The sequence below is a fragment of the Mustelus asterias genome, chromosome 1 (genome assembly GCF_964213995.1).
Source record: "Mustelus asterias chromosome 1, sMusAst1.hap1.1, whole genome shotgun sequence".
NCBI lineage: Eukaryota > Metazoa > Chordata > Chondrichthyes > Carcharhiniformes > Triakidae > Mustelus > Mustelus asterias.
In genome coordinates this window covers 5,132,222-5,155,936 of record NC_135801.1, presented here as the reverse complement: position 1 = coordinate 5,155,936, position 23,715 = coordinate 5,132,222, and the positions used below count along the sequence as shown (strand labels likewise).

The window sequence follows — 23,715 nt, the reverse complement described above, 5'->3', positions numbered from 1 at the left end:
TGACTTATTGAATCATACAGCGTAGGAGGCCATTCAACCCATCGTGCCTTTCCTGTCATTTTGAAAGAGCTATCCAATTAGTTCCACTCTTTCCCCTGAGCCCTGCAATTTTTTTAAATCCAATTTCCATTTGAAAGTTTCTATTGAATCTGCTTTCACTGTCCTTTCAGGCAGCGCCTTCCAGATCACGACAACTCATTATGTGAAAATAAATTTCTCTCATCTCCCCTCTGGCTTTCTTTTTTGCCAATTAGTTCAAATCTGTGTCCCTGAGAAATAATTTGAAAATGAACATGTGGGTGGAAACAGGATTTTGGAGATGAGTGACTAAGAAGTGTAAGGAGGGCAGATTCATGCCAGTGTGGTGTGGGGGACTCTGACAAAGCCTCACGCACTCGCACATGAAGTGTCAGCTGTGGGATACAAAACAATGCAGGTTTATTCTCTCAATTGGAACACAAGGTTAGAATTACAAAGGATTTACAGCTCAGAAACAGGCCATTCGGCCCAATCGCTCTATGCTGGCATTGATGGTCCACGCAAGCTTCCTCCCACACCTCTTCACCTCAGCATTGCCTTTCTATTTCCTGCCCTATCATTTGTTTATCTACGTTCCCCTTAAATGTATCTGCAGTGCAGAAGAGGCCATTCGGCCCGTTGAGTCTACAACAACTCTCTGACAAAGTATCTTATCCAGGCCCTCTTTCCCCCACCCTAGCCCTGTAACACCACACATTTCCCAGGGCTAATCCATCTAACCTACACATCTTGAGACACCAAGGGCAATTTAGCATAGCCAATCCACCTGACCTGCACGTCTTTCGGACTGTGGGTGGAAATCTGAGCACCCAGAGGAAACTCACGCAGACACGGGGAGAATGTACAAACTCCACACAGACAGTGACCCGAGGCTGGATTTGAACCCGGGTCCCTGGCGCTGTGAGGCAGCAGTGCTAACCACTGTGCCACTGTGTTGCCCATTCACCTCACTGCTTCACGTGGAACCATTTCCACATTCTCTGCGCAAAGAATATTTTCCCAAATTCCCCCATTGGATTTATTAGTAGCAATCGGACTGATGCCCTTGAGTTCTGGGGTCTTGCCCAGTAGAAAAATCCTCTTTGAAGCCTGCTACCCTATCGAAATGTAGCCTTTAGGGCTTGCCTGAAGAGAGGACTGCGGAAGGAAAAAAAACATCAGCTGGCTTGGGGCCAGCACTATTTATCTGTGCTTGCTCCGGGAAGGAGCTCCATTCACATCACCCCCACAGCCACAAGCAGCAATGTTCAATCTGGAAGGGACAAACAGTCCATTGTTTCCCAAGACACACAGATGCCAACTATTTCAGATGTGGAGATGCCGGCGTTGGATTGGGGTGGACACAGTAAGAAGTCTCACAACACCAGGTTAAAGTCTAAAAGGGTTATTTGGAATCACGAGCTTTCGGAGCACTGCTCCTTCATCAGGTGAGAAGTGTTCCGAAAGCTCGTGATTCCAAATAAACCTGTTGGACTTTAATCGGGTGTTGTGAGACTTCTTACTGCAACTATTTCAGACACTCCTTTGGTCTCCCAGAATAAAAACCACGTAAAATAATTTTCATTACATCATTTATGTATAAATTGAACAATGAAGGGCCTGATTTTACCAAAACTTTGCGCCCGCATCGTGGTAAAGTTGGGCGCCGGGCCTATACCGCAATCTGCACCCGATTCCGATTTGCATGCATTTAAATTGACAATGAACCGCACACCCAACTCTACCGCCAAATCCCACTTTACCGTCTTCTGGCCCGATCTGCGTCCACGCTGTTACCGACCTGCAAAATAAAAGTCTGAAGTCACCGCTGCAGCTTCCGAAGAATCATAGAATCCCTACAGTGCAGAAAGAGGCCATTCGGCCCATCGAGTCTGCACCGACCACAATCCCACCCAGGCTCTATCCCCATATCCCTACATATTTACCCACTAATCCCTCTAACCAACGCATCTCAGGACACTAAGGGGCAATTTTAGCATGGCCAATCAACCTAACCCGCACATCTTTGGACTGTGGGAGGAAACCAGAGCACCCGGAGGAAACCCACGCAGACACGAGGAGAATGTGCAAACTCCACACAGACAGTGACCCGAGCCGGGAATCGAACCCAGATCCCTGGAGCTGTGAAGCATCAGTGCTAACGCACTGTGCTACCGTGCGGGGTCAGAGACTGCAACGGCTCTCTGACCCAGGTCATCCTCTGGTCGGGGCGGGAGGCGGGTGGGAGGAGGAGAGGGGGTGTGACGTCTCATCCCCTGGGGGGGAGGGAGGAGAGGGGGTGTGACGTCTCATCCTCTGGTCGGGGTGGGGGGGTGGGGGGGGTCTGCTGCCAGTCTGCGGCCGATCCCTCCTCCCGGAGTGGACGTGCGGCCGTGCCATCCCACAAAACCTTCAGGATGAAGCGATCCCTCGCTAAGAAGATGAAGCAGAACTGGCCGATTCCACAGTGGATCCACATGAAAACCGGCTACAAGATCAGTACAAGTCCAAGAAGAGACACTGGAGAAGGATCAAGCTGGGCCTACAAAGGGATACACCATCACTCGTACACATCCCCGGGGATGATCGGTCACATCCCCTCCCCTCCCATCCCCCCCAGAGGATGAGATGTCACACCCCCCTCTCCTCCCCACCCCCCCTCCTCTCCCCCCTCCCCCCCCCACCCCAGGGGATGATCGGTCACACCCCCTCCCTTCCCATCCTCCCCCCCCCCTTCCAACCAGAAGATGAACGTCAGAGAGCCGCTCTCTCCGCTTTCTTCTTTCTTTTTCCCGCCCGGGCGCGCTCTGTCAGATTCTTTTCGAACTGCGCATGCGCAGTTCAGGGCTCCGATCGGTCCGGCAGGGCTAAGCCCCGCCCACAGTGCGGATCGGGCCGGAGCCGGCAAAATGCGTATGGGAGCGCTGGAAAGAGGATTCCAGGCGCGGATCGATTTGACGCCCAGATCCGGCACTTAGACTCAAAATGGTAAAATTCCCCCCGAAATATCTTCTTCACAAGAGTTTTTGTTCCACAGGAGTCCAGTTCTTAGTGTTGAGATTGGATATGGGCAACACAGTGGTTAGCACTGCTGCCTCAAAGGGCTCAATACCGGCCTTTGGTCACTCTCCGTGTGGAGTTTACACGTTCTCCCCGTGTCTGCGTGGGTTATCCATTTTGACTAAAAAAAAGGCAAATTATTATCTCAATGGAAAGCAGATTCAGAATGTGTCTGGGCAGAGGGATCTGGGTGTCGTTGTTCATGAGTTGCAGGTACAGCGTGTAATGAAAAGGGTAAATGGGAATGTTGGCATTTATTGCAAAGGGACTGGAGTATAAAAATAGAGAAGTGTTGTTGCGATTGTAGAGGGTGTTGCTGAGCCCACACCTGGAGCATTGTGTCCAGTTTTGGTCTCCCTATTTGAGGAAGGATGTGGTGGTATTGGAGGCAGTTCAGAGAAGGTTCAGCAGATTGATTCTGGGGATGAAAGGTTGAGTTTAGAAAGATGAGAGGGGATCTGATCGAGGTATATAAAATATTAAAAGGCATTGATAAAGTAAACGTAGACCAAATGCTTCCTCTTATGGGGCAATCTCGAACAAGAGGTCACAGGTATAGTTTGAGAGGCGGTAGATTTAAAACTGAGATGAGGAGGAACTACTTCTCGCAGAGGGTGGTGAATTTGTGGAACTCGCTGCCCCATAGCGCGGTGGAGTCCGAATCGTTGAATGGTTTCAAGACGGAGATAGATATATTTCTAAGAAAAAAACGGGTAGATACTTGGGGGTTACGGGGGTAGGGTCTGGGTAAGATGCTCTGTCGGAGAGTCGATGCAAGATTCGATGATTGTACACTTCAAGACAATGTGTTAAAATAGCCACTAGGTGGGGCAGCGAAACAAGCCTGAACTCCAAGGCAGATTCAGTAAGTTTCCATTCCTGGCATTGCTTCGTCATTTCAATATCATTCAACTTTACAAAAACATTCTTAAAAATAAAATTCATTCAAGATACGTAACCAGCTCAGAGTATATGAGGAGAAAGTTTCCCGCTGGTTCGGTAACTAGTGGACACAGATTCAAGATGATTGGGAAAAATGAGGTTTTATAACACAGCGAGTTGTGTCTTTTTAATTCTTGTTTTTAGAAGGAGTTCAATGTTTTTCTTGATTTTTTTTTCCTGCCTAATTCTCTGCTCTAAGTCTAATCATGTTTCATGAGAATTAGCCTTCCTCTGATGCCTCGCCGAAGGATTGAACCTATCAGCCTGGATTAAAACTCTCCAATTCTGGCCAAGAGCTCTTTACTCAGAGTGGCGAGAATGCAAATTGTTCCACGTGAAACATTGGGGTAAATGGGCAGCACAGTAGCATAGTGGTTAGCACTGCAGCCTCACAGCGCCAGGGACTTGGGTTCAATTCCAGCCTTGGGTCACTGTCTGTGTGGAGTTTGCATGTTCTCCCCGTGTCTGTGTGGGTTTCCTCCGGGTGCTCCGGTTTCCTCCCACACTCCAAAGATGTGCTGGTTGGGTGGATAGGCCATGCTAAATTGCCCCTTACTGCCCCAAGATGTGTCGGTTAGATGGATTAACCATGAAAAATGTGTGGGGTTACGGGGATGGGATGGGAGAGAGTGCCTGGGTCTATCAGAGAATGGCAGCTGCAATTTTAATTGGTGGGATGCCTTCACTTGTCCCCAAGCTCTGGAATTTCCTCTCCAAGCCTTTCTGCCTCTTTCTCTCTCTCCTCCCGAAAAATGCTCTTTACTCTGAACTTTTTGACTAAGCTTTTGGTCACCTGTCCTAATATGCATGGGTCTGTGGTAAAAGGGGAAGGCGATGACCTATTGGTATTATCACTAGACTATTTATCAAGAAACTCAGCTAATATTCTGGGGACCCGGTTTCGAATCCTGCCACGGCAGACAGTGGAATTTGAATTCAATAAAAAAATATCTGGAATTCAGAATCTACTGATGACCATGAAACCATTGTCGATTGTTGTAAAAACCCATCTGGTTCACTAAGGTCCTTCAGGGAAGGAAATCTGCCGTCCTTACCTGATCTGGCCTACATGTGACTCCAGAGCCACAGCAATGTGATTGACTCTCAACTACTGTCCAGGGGCAACTAGGGACGGGCGATAAATGCTGGCCCAGCCAGCGATGGCATGTCCTCCAAATGAATTTTAAAAATTGTGTTTAATAATGCTTCTGTGAAGCTGTTTGGGGTGTTTGACTATGTTTTAAAAAAGCAATATAAACTCAAGTTGCTGTGGTGCAGATCGTGACAGAGAGAGTTTCCTGGGTCAGTGTCAGTGATACTGATTACTTCATTGGAGTGAATTCCATCCGTAAAGGCACAGACCCAGGAGATCCTCCTGCCAGCGGAAGGGGAAGATGGTGACATGGTGGTAATGTCACTGTGTTAGTAATCCAGGGACCCAGGTTAAGTCTCTGGGGACACAGGTTCAAATCCCACCACGGCAGCTGGTGAAATTTAAATTCAATTAATGCAATTGAAAAGCTCGTCTCAGTGATGGTGACTGTGAAACTATCATCGATTGTTGGAAAAACCCATTTGGTTCAATAATGCCCTTTAGGGAATGAAATCTGCCGTCCGTACCTGGCCTGGCCTGTGTGCGACTCCAGAGCCCCAGCAATGTGGCTGACTCTCTACTGCCCTCAGCTCATGGCCGATTAGGGATGGGCAACAAATCATGGCCCAGCAATGCCTACATCCCATGAAAGAATAAATTTTTAAAAACGGGCTATTTGACTTTGGAGGCCATCATACCTAGGCCCAAATCTCAACGTTCCCATTGTGGTAGGAGTTGCAAATGTTGTGATGAGGGGGGATTGAACCCACATTGATTTTCCTCACCCTAACTCAGGAATGCTCAGGTCTAACAATACTGCTTCAAGAAGAAAAGTGGATCCCCATTCTTGGACTCAATTGGTTGTGATAAGAGTTGGGAAACCATGTTGCAGCTTTATAAAAGCTTGGCTAGGTATTGGAGTACTGCGTGCAGTTCTCGTCACCGCACTACCAGAAGGAAATGGAAGTTTTGGAAAGAGTGCAAAGAAGGTTCACCAGGATGTTGCCTGGTCTGGAAGGTGTCAGCTGTCAGGAGTTTTCACTGGAAAGACGGAGGCTGAGGGGAGACCTGATAGAGGTCTACAAAATTATAAGAGACACAGACAGGGTGGATAGTCAGAGGCTTTTTTCCTACGGTGCAAGTGTTAACTACCAAGAGGACACAGGTTCAAGGTGGGGGCAGGAGGTTTAAGGGAGATGTACGGGGGAGGTTTTTCACGCAGAGAGTGGTGGGTGCCTGGAACACGCTGCCAGAAAAGGTGGTGAAAGCAGGGACATTTAGCAACATTTAAGAGGCATCTGGATGGGTCCATGAATAGAGAGGGATAGGGACCGAGTAAGGGCAGAAGGTTTTTTTTTAGTTTAGTTAGGGCATCATGATTGGCACAGGCTTGGAGGGCTGAAGGGTCTGTTCCTGTGCTGTACTTTTCTTTGTTCTCTGGACGTCTCGGAATGCGCCGCACTTTGAACTGTAAAATCGCTGTGTAGGAAAAAAGGCAGTTACAGCAAACTCCTACGAACCACAATGCGATAATTACCAAATAAACTGTTTTTAGGTCTTGGTTGAGGAATAAATATTTGTCCAATAAAAGTTGTCCTGCTCTTCTTCCCAATATCACCAGGATCCATTAGACCACTTCAGGGGGCAGACAGGACTGCAGTTTAGTCTGAAAGATGACGCCTTTAACTGTGTAGCATTGTGTCACAGCAAGGCAGCGGCCAGGACTTCCGTGTTCAAGTCTTTGGAATGTTCCGAATCAGCCGGTTCACAGCTGGCAAAGCCCACCACACCTGGAGATAAACTGACAACCTTTACCTGTGTCACAGAGTCATTAACCCATTCAGAGGAAGTGCCATTAAATTGTTGAAGCTATTTTTTGTGAATTGTGACTGATGTAAAATAGGGGGATTAAGGCGGGATTAAGAGGGCAGCACGGTGGCAAGCACTGCTGCCTCACAGAGCCAGGGACCCAGTTTCAATTCCCACCTCGGGTCACTCTCTGACATTCAGCCCATCAGGTCTACACCAACCACAATCCCACCCAGGCCCTATCCCCATAACCCCATGCATTTATCCTAGCTAGTCCCCCCACACTAACGGGCAATTTAGCATGGCCAATCAACCTCACCCACACATCTCTGGACTGTGGGAGGAACCCGGACGCAGACACGGGGAGAATGTGCAAACTCCACACAGCCAGTGACCCGAGGCTGGAATTGAACCCGCATCCCTGGCACTGGGAGGCAGCAGTGCTAACCACCGTGCCACCGTTTTTGAAAATAATCTGGAGGCTGCAGGACAATCCTAAAGGGTTGGTAACCCGAGCCTTCACTCAGACAGGAAGATGTTCAGAATTGACCATTAACCTTCAGGTATAAAAACAGGAAGTGCTGGAAATAATACATGGAAATGCTGCAACCATCATCACCATCGCTGTGTTAGAATGTTGGAACCCCCTCCCTAACAGCACAGTGGATGTACCTACACCACATGGACTGCGGCGGGTTCAAGGTGACGGCTCACCACCACCTTCTCAAGGACAATCAGGGATGGATAATAAATACTGGTTGAGCTTGTGACACCCAAATTCAACAGGTCTAGAAGTAGCTGTGGGGAGAGAGGGACAGTTAATTTTTCAAGTCTATGACCGTCCATCAGATCCACAAAAGATCATTGACTTGAAACATTAACTCTGCTTCTCTCTTCACAGATGCTGTCTGACCTGCTGAGTCAAGTCACGGGCAGCACGGTGACACAGTGGTTAGCACCACTGCCTCACAGTGCCAGGGAGCTGGGTTTGATTCTGGCCTTGGGTCACGGTCTGTGTGGAATCTGCACATTCTCCCCGTGTCTGCGTGGGTTTCCTCCAGGTGCTCTGGTTTCCACCCACAGTCTGAAAGACGTGCTGGTTAGGAACATTGACCTGAACAGGCACCAATGTGTGGCGACTAGGGGAATTGCACAGTAACTTGATTGCAGTGTTAATGTAAGCCTTACTTGTGACTAATAAATAAACTTTTTTTAAAACGTTAAACTTTCAGCATATTTCCAGCATTTTCCATTTTTATTTCAGATTTCCAGCATCTGGTTCAGCTTCTGACAAACTTTGAAAGTAGTTTTCAAGTGTTAATCTTCGAGTCTTTAAAAGGGCAGCAAAATATATATATTTTTTCTTTATTCTGGCAGATTTATTCTTGTCCAAAGTTCAACACAGGTATTTTTGCTCCCTTTTCACAGCTTTAGATGATCATACAGCTCCTGTTTACGCTGCAGTTATATTGCAAGGACTTATTATGGTAAACTAATTGTGATATTTTACGCAGCTGATGTGAAAAGTCTGCATTTTGAAAGTACACACACATCAGTATACAAAAAGTGTTTCTTTTATTTAAAAGTGGGTTACTGCTACCCACAAACCAGTACAGTGACATCTCACTGAAACAGCATCTTCATCTGCTGTGGGTCTCACAACCAGCATCATTCAGCGATCCAGGTTGATCAGTCCACAGTGTAACTTGGGCGAGTGAACACGTGGAGTAAATTCTTACACTCCGCATACCTCAACAAGAGATCCCGGCAAATAATCATGCAACACTGTGCAAACAGAAGGCAGCTGGTTAAACATGCTCATTAACATCAAACCCAAAGCTGGCACAAAAGCTGGATGCAAGCAGGATTAACAAAAGTACAGGAGGAAAATGACAGTCTTCGGACTAAGCAATACTGAATACTTATCTCTCAGAAAATGCATTCTCTCTTGATAACTCGCCCGGATTTTGCTCTATAACCTTGGGTTATACTGCAAGTAAAAAGGGGCCACTGTACTATTTCAATTGTTATTCGAGTGGGTGAGTTAAGTGATCAATCCATTGCATTTCTTTGAAATGCTTTGTACGAATGCTTTTGGTACATCAATTTTGTTTTTAATATATTACAATAGTTCTTTACTTTATAAAGTAACCTTAAACATGTCCATGAATAACATTGTGTTAGGTTATCTTGTGCTTCTACAGAAATCTTTTAACTGAAGACATTTATCTACATATAACACTATAACTTTTCACTGATTGACATGAAGGGCAGAAAGGAAGTTTCAAAAGGAGGAAAATACCACGGAACAGAATTAGAAAAGGTACATTTGTCTCTTTTTCCACTTGATTAAAAAAAAGTGTGACAGATATTTGGCAAAGAACTTCACAAAAACAAAGAAATTACTGCCTCCGGTCATAGGCAATGAAATTCAACCGCCTGAATCAGTCTGTGGAGGTCCCTCGTCTGTGTTGTTACCCCCTCAGTCTTGCGTTTCAGGGTGCTGCGAAGGTTCCGCCTGGGAGGAGGCGGGGGGGGGGGGGGGGGAGAGAACGAAGCCAGATACCAGAGGGGAACAGGGCAGTGGGGGGGGGGGGGGGGGGGGGGGAAATCGCTGCTGACAGTTCCCAGTAACGAGCTTGCACTGGTCCGACCATGGTGGACTCCAATGGACTCCCCCTGTGCTGCAAGTTCTACGATGTCATTTTTTTTTAAAAAAAGATTTTACAAGGGGGCAAAGTCTGAGTTTGTCACTGTGCAGGGTCAGGGGAGAGACATTTTTACTCTGTGCTTTCAAATGCAGGACATATATCGCCTACATGTTGGCATCTTTAGTTACACCTATTGTGTCCAACCCAATGTGTAGGAAAGTAGGAAGGACGCGATCAGCTGGACTATCGCTGAAGACGCTCAAGTATCGAATCTCTTCTGGACGGTTTATGACAACAGCCTTGATCCTGCATAAACCAACCGTAGTCACACTGTTCGGAGCGCGGGTGGGGTGGGGGTTGGGGGGGGGGGGGGCGGGAGGAGAGGGGGAAGCGTCCATTTCTCAAAACATCAGGTGCATCTTTCCCCACCCTTATCCTGGAACATCACAGGGTTCTGCGCGTAAATGACATTTAAAGAGCTGCTGTGTGGTCCTGTCTCGATCCCATGCTGCGTTCACTCTGTGTGGGGAAGGCAGTAAGTCACCAGCTCGCTCTGACTGCTTCAATATCACTGACCAGATTTTGAGACAGGCAGATACCAAAAATCTGAAATGGAGAGAGAGAGAGAGAGAGATTAAAGACACATTGCATTTTTAAATACCAAGGTACAAATATTACAATCATTTCAAAATTAGTTTCCAAAGGTGACCAGGATCCAATGAAATTGTGAGTGAAATTTGAAGTTTTTGTTTTAAATGCAGCCACCAGTTTCCAGAGCTCACGTCCGCACAAAGGTAGAATTGGCAGGACAAAAACAGGCCATTCGGCCCAACTGCTCTGTGCTCGGGTTTATGCTTCACAAGGGTCTCCTCCCAACCTACTTCACACCTCACTCTATCGGCATATCCCTCCATCCCTTCCTGTGTTTATCCACCTTCCCATCTTTCTTCCTTCCATTAGGTTTTTGACAAAGTCCAACATGGCAAAATACGAGCCCATTGGGATCCAGGGGAACGTAACAAACTGGAGACAAAGATGGCTCAGTGACAGCAAACTGAAGGTAATGGCTGACAGGTGTTTTTGCAACTGGGAGGCTGTTTCCAGGGGGGTTCCACAGGGCTCAGTACTCAGTCCCCTGCTTTTTGGAGGTATACATTAATGATATGACAAAAATGTAGGGGGAATAATGTAAGGGTGGCATGGTGGCACAGTGGTTAGCACTGCTGCCTTACACCGCCAGAGACCCAGGTTCGATTCCTGGCTTGGGTCAGTGTGTGTGTGGAATTTGCACAGTCTCCCTGTGTCTGTGTGAGTTTCCTCCGGGCGCTCCAGTTTCCTCCCACATTCCAAAAGGTGTGTAGGTTAGGTGGATTAGTGGGGTACATGTGTTGTGTTACGGGGATAGAGCAAGGAGTGGGCCTGGGTAAAGTTTATTTATTAGCATCACAAGTAGGCTTACATTAACACTACAATGAAAATCCCGGAGTCGCCACACTCCAGCGCCTGTTCGGGTACATTGAGGGAGAAATTAGCATGGCCAATACACCTAACCAACACGTCTTTTGGACCATGGGAGGAAACCAGAGCACCTGGAGGAAACCCACACAGACACGGGGAGAACGTGCAAACTCCACACAGACAGTGACCCAAGCTGGGAATCAAACCCGGTTCCCTGGCATTGTGAGGCAGCAGTGCTAACCACTGTGCCACCGTGTCACTCTAAGATGCTCTGTCGGAGGGTTGGTGCAGACATGATGGGCCAAATGACCTCCTCCTGCACTGCAGAGATTCTATGATAACCATGAAGTTTGCGGACAACACAAAAATGATAGTGAGGAGAGACGCTGTGAACTGCAGAAAGATACCAATGGACTGATCAGGTGGGCAGAAAAGTGTCAAGTGGAATTCAACCCCAAGAAGTGCGAGGTGATGCATTGGGGGGGAAGGTTAAACAGGGCAAAGGAATAGACAATAAATGGGAGACACAGAGAGATTCTGAGATTTTAAAAATAGAAAATGCTGGAAATACTTAGCTGGTCTGGCAGCATCTATGGAGCGAGGAACAGTGTTAACATATCTATGACAAAGAATTCTGATGAATGGTTCAGTCTCTCTCGTTAGATACTGCCTGGCCTTATGTAAATTCCTAGTGTTTTGCACATTTTCCACTTTTCTCGTACATCTTTGCTCATTTGTGATAAATTATTTTGGAGACGGGGAGGAGATTAAACTCCCGATTGGGCGGGCCAGTTACTCATGTCACAAAACCTCCAGGAAAACATCCTGAGTTGGCGAGCATACCTGCGCAGGCATGGAGCATTGTGAAATTTCACAAGGTTTGCTGGAGACCTGCGCGGTAACAGGAATATATGCCAAGGCAACAGCTGTGGTTTAGCCTGTTCTCGGGAGGGAAAGCAGCAGGAGCTGACAGAGATGTTGTTTGAAGTTTAACGATCGAAGGCTTTGGTAAACAATTATGCTACGCCACTTTTCCAAAATAGGTCAGAACAACTGGCCAGCCAGCTTGGCTTCTGCGTGTTTAAGAAAAAAAACAGATGTTTATCCTAACAGCAGTAATTCAAAAATATAATTAGCAAGAGTAGAAGTCAGTAATTCTAAGCGAATGGACCAGTTTTGGAAAGGCAGATCGAGTCCAAGATGATTTAATGGGAACCCACATTTGCCAAAGAACAGTCAATTTAGTTGAACTTCCTCGCGTATAAACACTGTATTTCTTAAAAAAGGAATGGGCAACAAATGCTGGCGGCGTCAGCAATTCCCAAAATAAAATACAGGATCAAGTGTCAGATTGAGCCCAAGATGGCGCTTATAGCATTATCTTCTCAGCTTGCATCTTATTTGTCTCTCTTGTGTGGGGCCATGAATTGGATTTTGGAGCAACAAGGAGATGGATTCGGGTTGCCTGGTCCACTCTGAACAAAAAAAGTATCAGAAAGTTGGAGACAGGTGGTGTGCAACATTCCCGGCGTGCTATCCCAGATTCCAGCAAGGAAAGGAAAGCATTAATTTAACACATTATCCACACTTTTACCAATTTGCGCAAACTTTAATTTCCACGATATTACACGCACAGTTCTCACCCCGCAGTGCCAACAGAACAAGTACAAAATAAATACCAGATTATATGCATCAGGTGGGGGTTCTCTCTGGAGAAGTGAAGACCGAGGGGGTGACCCGGCTGAGGTCGTTAAAACGATGGCGGGGACTGGTTAGGTAGTGAAAGAGGTGTTCCCACTTGTTGGGAAGAATATATTTATGGCCCATAGTTTTAAAGATTATTATTTGTAAAGTGATCAACTTGTTCAGGAAGAAACGCGTTTGCCCAGAGAGAGGCAAGAACATGGAACACACTACATGCAGGGTAGTTGAGGTGAATACTATGGATGGATGTGGGTGGGTGAGGGGCAAGAGGAGGAGAGCTGGATAAACACATGAGCTCGGAAGGAATAGAAGGCGGATACACTGATAGAGTGAGATGAAGAGGGTGGGTGCAAGCTCATGTGAAGCAAAAACGCCAGCAAGGACCAGTTGGGCCGAATGCCCTGTTTCTATGCTGTGTATTCCATGGTTGGAGACAGAAGCGTGGGATCAAGAGATGCTTGGATAATGATGTGAAGCCTGGCCCAGTACCAGCGACCCCACATTCAGCCGCTAAAAGGATGGTAATCGCTGTAGAATGTCTGAGCTTCAGTTAATTGCAGTTATTGTAAATTTAAACAGGAAATGCTGAGTAAAGGGCTGAAGATTGCTAAGCATTTAGCAGAACGCTGAACAGAAAATGTGGCACTTTATACATCCTCATTCCGTGGAATTAACAAATAAAGACAATGTTTCTCAAGCACTCTCATAGAATGGGAGGCAAAGAGCAGATTCTACAAAATGAAGTGAATCATCAAGTTAAAGCTTTGGATACATTCACACAATACCTTTCACTGCCGTGATATCTCAAAGCGCTTCATAACCAATCGCTCTCGAAGGAATTGGATCATCATCTGGTATGTGGGTGTCGCTGGCTGGGCCAGCATTTATTGCCCATCCCTAACTGCCCTCGAGGTCAGGAGCCAGACTGGGTAAGGACATTAAGTAAATCAGATGGGGGGTTTTTTTTTTTAAACAACAATTGACAATTTATGGTCATCAGTGGACTTTTTAATTCCAGATTCTAATTTCCTTCACAAAAAAGTGTCCGGAGGGGCAATTTTTTCACACAGAGGGTGGTGAGTGTCTGGAACAAGCTGCCAGAGGTAGTAGTAGAGGCGGGTACAATTTTGTCTTTTAAAAAGCATTTAGACAGTTAAATGGATAAGATGGGTATAGAGAGATATGGGCCAAATGCAGGCAATTGGGATTAGCCTAGGGGTTTAAAAAAAAGGGCGGCATGGACAAGTTGGGCCGAAGGGCCTGTTTCCATGCTGTAAATCTCTAAATTCAAATTCCACCATCTGGGATTCGAACCTGGGTTCCCCGAGCATTACGCTGGGTCTCCGGGTTACTAGTCCGGTGACAATACCACTGCCTCCCCCATTACTGGGGTGGGGAAGAAGGCAGGCTGATGCCAGTTGGGGAACTGCTCATTCAGAGAGGCGGCACAGAGACGATGGGCTGAATGGCTTCCTTCTGTGCTGTAACAACTCTGAGACATTTACAGTGCGGCACTGACATTCTCGAGTTTCATTTTCACTCTGCTCACCGCCCACTCTCACGATCCTTCAGTGAGAAAACACATTGGGTAAATACTGTGTAGTCCTGTCCCCCAGGAAAACAGCGGATATCAAAGGAATTTTATTTAGAATTAGTGAGGAAACACTGATGCTATCTCTCCAAATTGGATCAGGCTCAGGTTCAGAACGGAGAACAAAAAATATTTTTTTCCACCAATATTTTTTTCACCACTGTATCTGCCAGCCTCTGAGGAATGCACATTTTAAAAAATAATGTTGCAATGAAGTCAGCCTGAATGAAGATGCCAGCATGAACCGTGTAATAGAAGCACATCATGTTGGGGAGGCAATGGCCTAGTGGTATTATCGCTAGACTATTAATCCAGAAATTCAGCTAATGTTCTGGGGACCCGGGTTTGAATCTCGCCACAGCAGGTGGTGAAATTTGAATTCAATAAAAAACATCTGGAATTAAGAATCTACTGATGACCATGAAACCATTGTCGGAAAAACCCATCTGGTTCATTAATGTCCTTTAGGGAAGGAAATCTGCTGTCCTTCCCTGGTCTGGCCTACATGTGACTCCAGAGCCACAGCAATGTGGTTGACTCTGAAATGACCGAGCAAGTCACTCAGTTCAAGGGCAACTAGGATGGGCACTAAATGCTGGCCCAGCCAGTGACCCCCCATGTCCCATGAAAGAATTTTTTTAAAAATCACTCTCTAGAGAGACCACACATTACAAAACTGAACAACTGCAACTTGCATTTATATAGCACCCCAACATAATTAAAACATCGCAAGGTGCTTCGTGAGAGAGATTATCAAATAAAACTTGACATAATCTTTCATTCTGCAGTAAAAACAAGAATTAATGGGCAGCACAGTGGTTAGCACGGCTGCCTCACGGCGCCAGGGACCCAGGTTCGAATCCAGCCTTGGGGCATTGTCTGTGTGGGGTTTGCACGTTCTCCCCGTGTCTGTGTGGGGTTTGCACGTTCTCCCCGTGTCTGCGTGGGTTTCCTCCGGGTGCTCCGGTTTCCTCCCACAGTCCTAAGATGTGCAGGTTGGGTGGGATTGGCCATGCTAAATTGCCCCTCAGCTTCCCAAGATGTGGAGGTGCCGGTGTTGGACTGGGGTGGACAAGTTGAGGAAGGAGCAGCACTCCAAAAGCTTGCGATTTCAAATAAACCTGGTGGATTATAACCTGGTGTCATGTGACCGCTCATCTTGTCCAAGATATGCAGGCAAGATGGATTAGCTATGGGAAACATGTGGGACTACAGGGATAGGCCGGGAGAGAGGCCCGGGGTGGGATACTCTGTCAGAGAGCCGGTGCAGACTCGATGGACCAAATGGCCCCTTCTGTACTGCAGGGATTCTGTGATCAAGCCACACAAAGAGAAATTAGGACAGGTGACCAAAGATTTGAATTTGGGGCCTTACAGCTAAAAGCTTGGGCGCCAATGGTGCAGTGATGTTGAAGAGATCAGAATTAAAGGAGCGCAGGGATCCCAGGGGACTGTGGAGCTAGAAGAGGCTACGGAGATTGGGACGGGATGAGGCCATGGAGGGGTTTGAAAATACGTGAAGCAGGCACAAGATAACACGACATTAACCCTTACCTGCAACAATGCAATACCAATAAATATTCCTGCAACCACGGTCAGATTATCCTGGAGCCATTTCTCAAACTGTCCCACACAACCTTTAGTGTGAATATAATTCTGTTGCTCAAGGACCTACAAGTAAAGCAAATGTCACTGAAGTGAGTGTCACATTAGATTCAGCGGCATTAAAAAAAACTAGCGAAGATTCTGTGTGGCGGCACAGTGGTTAGCACTGCTGCCTCACAGCGCCAGGGACCCGGGTTCGATTCCCAGCTCGGATCACTGTCTGTGTGGAGTTTGCACGTTCTCCCCGTGTCTGCATGGATTTCCACTGGGTGCTCCGGTTTCCTACCACAGTCTGAAAGACGTGCTGGTAAGGTGCATTGAATGAACAGGCGTCAGAGTGTGGCAACTAGGGGAATTTCACAGTAACTTCATTGGTGTTAATGCAAGCCTTACTTGTGACCAATAAACAAACATTTTTTAGCGTTACAGTCATAGCTGGGGTGTAGAGAAAGATCAACTTGTTACAAGGTAAGTCCATTCAAAAGTCTGATGGCAGCAGGGAAGAAGCTGTTCTTGAGTCAGTTTGTATGTGATCTCCGGCTTTTGTATCTTTTTCCCGATGGAAGAAGATGGAAGAGAGAATGTCCGGGGTGCGTGGGATCCTTGATTATGCTGGCTGCTTTTCCGAGGCAGCGGGAAGTGTAGAGAGTCAATGGATGGATGGAAGTGTGATGGACTTGTTACATTTACTTTGAAATATGTCTTTTCAAAATTAATCCAGGCGAGTGGCCAAATTTGATGGAGTTAGGTTAGCTATGACTTTGTTGAATGGCAAACAGCCTCAAGGTGCTAAATGGCCTCCTGTTCCCATGTTCAGAGCTGGTCACAGGAGTAAAAAGCGGTGATTACAAATCATTTTTAGAGTCAGCCCAAGGTCAGCGGGTAACACTCTCACCTCGAAGGCCAAAGCTTGAGGGTTCAAGTCTCACTCCAGAGACTGGCATGGTGGCATAGTGGGTTAACACTGCTGCCTCACCGCTCCAGAGACCCGGGTTCAATTCCAGCCTCAGTTCACTATCTGTGTGGAGTCTGCATTTCCTGCCCGTGTCTGCATGGGTTTCCTCCGGGTGCTCCGGTTTCCTCCCACACTCCAAAGATGTGCGAGTTGGGTTGATTGGCTATGCTAAATTGACCCTAGTGTCAGGCGATTAACAGGGTAAATATGTGCGGTTACAGGAATAGGGCCTGGGTGGAATTGTGGTGGGTGCAGACTCAATGGGCTGAATGGCCTCCTTCTGCACTGTAGAGATTCTATGAAGAGCAAGTCAAAGGCTAGGAATCCTGTGGTGAGCAACTCACCGATTGATTGTGTGACTTCATTCCATGCCTCGGCTATGTTTTTAACTGCATGGTAGATGTTGAAGGCCTTCCAGAGTTCTTGGAGTTGATCCACCCTCTTTGTCAGTTGTCCTTCGGGCCTGGGCAGATCGGCACCTCAGATAGTAGGCTTTAAAGAATGCAATTACCTTCTGGTCCATGGGTTGCAGTAGTGAGGTAGTGTTGGGAAAACATTACTTTGATGTCATCAAGGATGGTTAGATGACCAGGAGCATTGTTGAGGAGTAACACTGCTTTAAATGCAAGATTGTTTCCACTGCACTAATCTCAGATACTTGCCAGAAAATGATGGTTAAACCAATCCTCAAAGATGTTCCTATTGACCCAGGCCTTATGGTTGGATTTCCGTGTCATTGGGAGAAATACCATCCTTTGAAAGCCCCGGGTTTTTGCAAATGGTACATAAGCAACAGTTTTAAGTTTAAAGTCACCCATAACATAGGCTCACTCTTCAGTTCGATGCCAATCTTCAACAGTTTTGTAACCTGGCATAGATTTCTCCGCTTTGGCAATGTAGGTTCTTGACGGCAATTTTTCCAAAGCGAGTCCAGTTTCAGCAACATTAAAAAACTTGTCAAGTACAATGTCCACCCTCTTCAACAACTTCAACCAATGTCTCAGAAAAACCGGAGCTGCCTCAACAGCGCTGGCAGCTTCACTTGAGTCTCTGCTTTATCCAAATTAGTCCTGGCTTTAATACGCATAGACCACCCCCTAATGCATCAACAGGTTCAGCATTCGACCCCCACCCCCTGTTGCTTCTTTAGATCATCATAAAGACTCCTAGCTTTGCTAGAACGCTTTCGGAGAGAGTCGTAGCTGACCTGCCAAATTTCCTTAGTCTTCTGAGAAAGTAGAGGCATTGTTGGTCTTTCTTAATTATAGTGTCAGCATGGGGGGACCAGGACAGGTTGCTGGTGATCTGGACACCCAAAAACTTGAAGTTCTCCACCATTTCAACATCATCCCCATTGATGTGGACAGGGGCATGTTTTCCACTACGCTTCCTGAAGTCGATGGCAATCTCTTTCATTTTGTTGACATTGAGGGAGAGATTATTGTTGCTGCACCAGTTCACCAGATTCTCTATCTCATTCCTGTACTCTGTCTCGTCTTTGTTTGAGATCCGACCCACTACGGTGGTGTCATCAGCAAACTTGAAAATCGAATTGGAGGGGAATTTGGCCACACAGTGGTAGGTGTAGAAGGAGTTTAGTAAGGGGCTGAGGACACAGCCTTGTGGGGCACCGGTGTTGAGGATTATTGCCAAAACTACAGTGAGCATCTCTGTAAAAGCAGATTTACTTGTCCAGAGAAATGGGGAATAGTTAGAAAATATAAATGATGTGTGGAAAATCAATCCAGTCATCCACACTCATGTGGTTTCCAGATTAGATAAAGAGGTGGATTACTCAGCCATGGTGGCTGGGAATACTGGTGACACTGTAGACAACCAGCCAAACATCTACATTCTAAATGCATCACATACACAGAAAATGAAATGAGAGAAGCTCATTTAATGTTTAGCATCAAGATCCCTTTAGTCCTCGATTCTGCCACCCTTTCCACTCACCTCCTTCAATCTCACATCATAACCACACTGAGTGTTAATGACATCCTCCTGAAAAAAAATATTGAAACAAAATTAACCGTTAGCAAACATAAGCTTTACCACATGAATTAAATATGTTTTGACCAACATTATAGCCATATATTTGTAATATATTTATAATATATTATATTAAAATAAAATACCCAAGTGGGGGTGCATTATATTTTCAGTATTTGACCATCAGATAGGGATGAATTTGTAACAAAGATCTTACTTCTCTATGTCTTTCATGACCTCAAGGCAATTAAAAGTACGTTCCAGTGAAGGAAGTACTTTAAGTTCAGTTTTTGTTGTAAGGTAGGAACGATCATAGAATCCTACAGAGGGAGGCCATTCGGCCCATCAAGTCTGCACCGACCACAATCCCACCCAGGCCCTCTTCCTGTAACCCCTCATATTTACCCTGCTAACCCCCTGACACTAAGGGGCAATTTAGCATGGCTAATCAACCTAATCTGCACATCTTTGGACTGAGAGAGGAAACCAGAGCACCCGGAGGAAACCCACGCAGACACAGGGAGAACGCGCAAACTCCACACAGACAATGACCCGAGGCTGGAATTGAACCCGGGTCTCTGGTGCTGCGAGGCAGCAGTGCTAACCACTGTGCCAACCACTGTGCCGCCCCCTGCCAGGGGGGACAATTCTAGCTCAGAGGAGAGCATCGTGTGTGTTCAGGGTATTGACAGTGCTGTTAACTTAATAGGATAGAACCTGAGGTGGAGATGCCGGCGTTGGACTGGGGTGGGCACAGTAGGAAGTCTCACAACACCAGGTTAAAGTCCAACAGGTTTATGTGGAATCACGAGCTTTTGGAATGCTGCTCCTTCATCAGGCGAGTGGAGGTTAGTTCACAAACATATATAGGCAAAGACACGGTTGCAAGATAATTACAGATTGGAATGTGAAGAATGGGTGTACCTGTAAAGACTTGATTACCTGGAAAGATTCGCATTCTAATCATTCTTCACATCCCAATCTATAATTATCTTGCAATTGCGTCTTTGTCTATATATATGCCGTGTTTGTGAACCCAACTCTCCACTCACCTGATGAAGGAGCAGTGCTCTGAAAGCTTGTGATTCCAAATAAACCTGTTGGACTTTAATCTGGTGTTGTGAGACTTCTTACTAGATAGAACCAACTGTGCGATTCCATTATTTTCCGTTTTCATTTCGAACGTTTTGCATCTCCAAGGTTTCTTTCCTCGAATGCTTCTCACGTTTTTGCCTTGGCCAACCACATTTGTCACCTTAGATTTTTGCCTGTTCACTTCTGTCTTTACATTGCCTCTACATTTTCAAACCTCTTATGGCCGTGCCCCAATCTCTGTAAACTTCTAACTCTCCAGCCCACGGAAATTTCCAGGCTGCTTTGACTCTGGCCTCTTTCACATCTCTGATTTTAATCACTCCACCACTTGTTGTGCAGTCAGCAGTATAGGCCCTTATGCTCGGAATTCCCTCCCCAAACCTCTCACCAGACGCTCACCTAAGACAATCTTCAGACTTGGTTCTTTGTCCAAGCTTTTGGTCACCTGTTCTCTGAATCACTCCTGCAAATTATTGCTGCTACGTTTCTGCTTTAAGAGAACCTACTGCCAGTTGGGGTAATTTTTCTTTAACCACTTTACACAGCCGCCTTACCGTGGGGTCTTTTGTACAGCAGGAAAAGGGCACTCCGCAGCGTTCCCGACTCGTATTGTTATCTGTACAATTGAAGTAAATATTCAAGTTCCAATCATCTGCATTATGGGCACCACAGCATTGCCACTGGATTGAGAAAAAGGAGGTGGTTAACATGGATTCAAATCTCTCAGCTTCTGCAAGCTTCAAACTAAATATGCACATTCAATTACTTTACAATAATCTTCAATCCAAACTTGAAATGCTACAACTGAACTTGTCCAATAGCTGTGATGATGCAAGACCAAAAGGTACCAAGACAATAATCATTGCTTGTCCGTATTTTATGGGCAAGGTTCAGTTAGGAACATTCTACCAGTGCAGTTGACCTCCTTCCGGCCATTATTTGAACAATCTCAAAACTCATTTTATACTGTCTTCACACCATACACATTTCAACTTTAGCCACGTCCTAGATACAGGGGCATTGGAACAAGAGGTCATAGAGGTTTACAACATGGAAACAGGCCCTTCGGCTCAACTTGTCCATGCCGCCCTTTTTTTTAAAACCCTTAAGCTAGTCCCAATTGCCCGCATTTGGCCCATATCCCTCTATACCCATCATACCCACGTAACTGTCTGAATGCATTTTAAAAGACAAAATTGAACCCCACCTCTACTACTACCTCTGGCAGCTCGTTCCAGACACACACCACCAGCTGAGTGAAAAAATCTTTCCTCTCTTACCTAAAACCTATGCCCTCTAGTTTTAGACTCCATCTGTATTCTTGGATCCAAAGATGTGCAGGTTAGGTGGATTGGCCATAGAAAAATGGCCCCTTAATGTCCCAAGATGAGCAGGTTAGTTGGATTAGTGTATGGGATTACGGGGATAGGGCAAGATATCCTGTCAGAGACTCAGTGCAGACTCGATGGGCCGAATGGCCTCCTTCTGCACTGTAGAGATTCCATACTCCAGCAAAATCAATTGATCTGAGATTTAAAATTGACTGAGCTAACCTCTGCTGATTTTTACGAAAGAGTTCCATGCTTCCAGGTCTCCTAACGTGTCTCCTGAGCACGTTATAATTTGTGGCTTATTTACTGAGTTACAGGAGGAATCTGGAACCAATTTTCCTCAACATAAGTTTATTCACCAAGTCCAGAGAACATGGGCACAGACTGCCTTCTCCTCCCCCTCAACGCGGGTGGAAACCGCTTCTCTCATATACTTTAGAATAATACCTGAACCTTTTCCCAATTATCAACAGGTTGGTTTCGAGTACAGGAGTAGGGATGTGTTGTTGCAATTATACAGGGCCTTGGTGAGGCCATATCTAGAATATCGTGTGCAGTTTTGGTCTCCTTTTCTGAGCAAGGATGTTCTTGAAGGAGTGCACCAAAGTTTTACCAGGCTGATTCCGGGGATGGCGGGACTGATGTATGGAGGAGAGAGGTTAAGATTGTTTTCGCTGGAGTTCAGAAACTGAGGGGGGGATCTCAAAGACTTATAAAATTCTAACAGGACTAGCAGGGTAGATGTATGGAGGATATTCCCAATGGTGGGGGTGTCCAGAACCAGGGGTCACAATCTGAGGATTCGGGGTAGACCATTTAGGACGGAGATAAGAAGACATTTCTTCACCCAAAGAGTGGTGAGCCTGTGGAATTCATTACCACAGGAAGTAATTGATGCCAAAACATTGCATGTATTCAAGAGGCGGCTGGATATAGCACTTGGGGTGAATGGGACCAAAGGTTATGGGGAGAAAGCAGGATTAGGCTATTGAGTTGGATGATCAGCCATGATGGTGATGAATGGCGGAGCAGGCTCGAAGGGCCAAATGGCCTCCTCCTGCTCCTATGTTTCTACGTAACAGCTGCTCTCACTTGCAGCTAGAACAGGCACCTCATTGTGACAGGATTGCAACATTAATGTTGCCTGGGTCCAATTGTAAGTTTGTGCCTCCTTGTCCATTAGAGGAAAGTTTCTCTCTGTTTGCGCCAACCTCTCCATCTCTCCTACTAATTCCTTCCAAAACACAAAAAAAAAATGCTCAATCTAATCACCTTTTATCTTTATATATTCCAGGGGGTAGAGGCTTAGTTTATGGAATCTTTTCTTATAATTTAACCATTGCGGGCCTGCTAACATTCTGACGAATCTTCACCACACACCACCCCCCCCCCAGGGCAATTGCCAGGTTGACCCAAAGCTACTGCAGCCTCTTGAGGCAACTTCACTCTTTCCCAAAATGGCTCAGTTTGACTTTGATTCCTTAAATCCCAGAACAAAGTACTTACGTATTCCTGTGTGAAATCGATAAGATTCTGGAGATCAATGTCATCTCTATACGCTCTGATATTCTTGTTAATGAAGAAGTTAAGCTGATCCCTGATCCAGTCTTTGAAGACAAAAGCCAGGACCCCAGCGGTGAGTTCCAGGAAGAAAATCACTCCGAGGAACACGGAGAACTGTTCGAAAAACAAATAAAAAGTAGGAATATGGTTGAAGAAATCCTGTGCAAATACTTACACATTTAGCCTCCCAAAGACTGCAACAAAGAGATTTTCAAAAACATGTCCTCTAAAGCCAGATATTTTCCTTACGTATATTAGGCAGGCACAGTGGGTTAGCACTGCAGCCTCACAGTGCCAGGGACCCAGGTTCGATTCCGGCCTTGGGTCATTCTCCCCATGTCTGCGTGGGTTTTCTCCGGGTGCTCTGGTTTCCTCTCTCAGTCCAAAGATGTGCGGGTTAGATGCATTGGCCATGGGTAACGGGGATAGGACGGGGAAAGAGGGCCTAGGTAAGATACTCTTGTCAGAGTCGGTGTAGACTCGATGGGCCGAATGGCCGCTTGTGCACTGTAAGGATATGTATTTGAAACATACAGTTTCTTTCCTCTCATTTCTTTTTGAAAAGACAAAATGAGTTGAATAATCAAAACTAAATAAAACCAATTAGCTGCTTGTAGTGCAAAACTTGAGGATTTCTAAAAAGAGTGTTATTTTGTTGAAGTTTTTCATCTTGAACTCATCAGGACAGAACACAAGAATAACAAACCTGAAGGGGAGTCACAATTTATACTGCATGACTAAAGGGTGCTGATTGGACTACTGGACCCTTGGTAGTACAGAACTTTTGAGTACAGTTGAAAAGAGACATGCTGTCAAATCTTTCCGTCTTGTACTCATCAGGATGGATG

At 46.0% G+C, this 23,715-nt stretch overlaps 1 protein-coding gene across 1 annotated transcript in view; it reads right to left on the bottom strand.

Annotated features, from left to right (window-relative positions):
• Nucleotides 1-8,480: 8,480 nt before the first annotated feature.
• Nucleotides 8,481-23,715, bottom strand: part of LOC144490390 (tetraspanin-5) — a 97,963-nt gene continuing 82,728 nt past the window's right edge. Inside the window, exons 4-8 of the mRNA XM_078208166.1 lie at nucleotides 22,811-22,981; nucleotides 20,528-20,653; nucleotides 18,843-18,890; nucleotides 15,881-15,997; nucleotides 8,481-10,179 (exon numbers count right to left, since the gene is read on the bottom strand). Coding sequence (XP_078064292.1) covers nucleotides 10,114-10,179; nucleotides 15,881-15,997; nucleotides 18,843-18,890; nucleotides 20,528-20,653; nucleotides 22,811-22,981 — 528 coding nt within the window. The 3' untranslated portion in view covers nucleotides 8,481-10,113. The remainder of the gene's footprint in view (nucleotides 10,180-15,880; nucleotides 15,998-18,842; nucleotides 18,891-20,527; nucleotides 20,654-22,810; nucleotides 22,982-23,715) is intronic.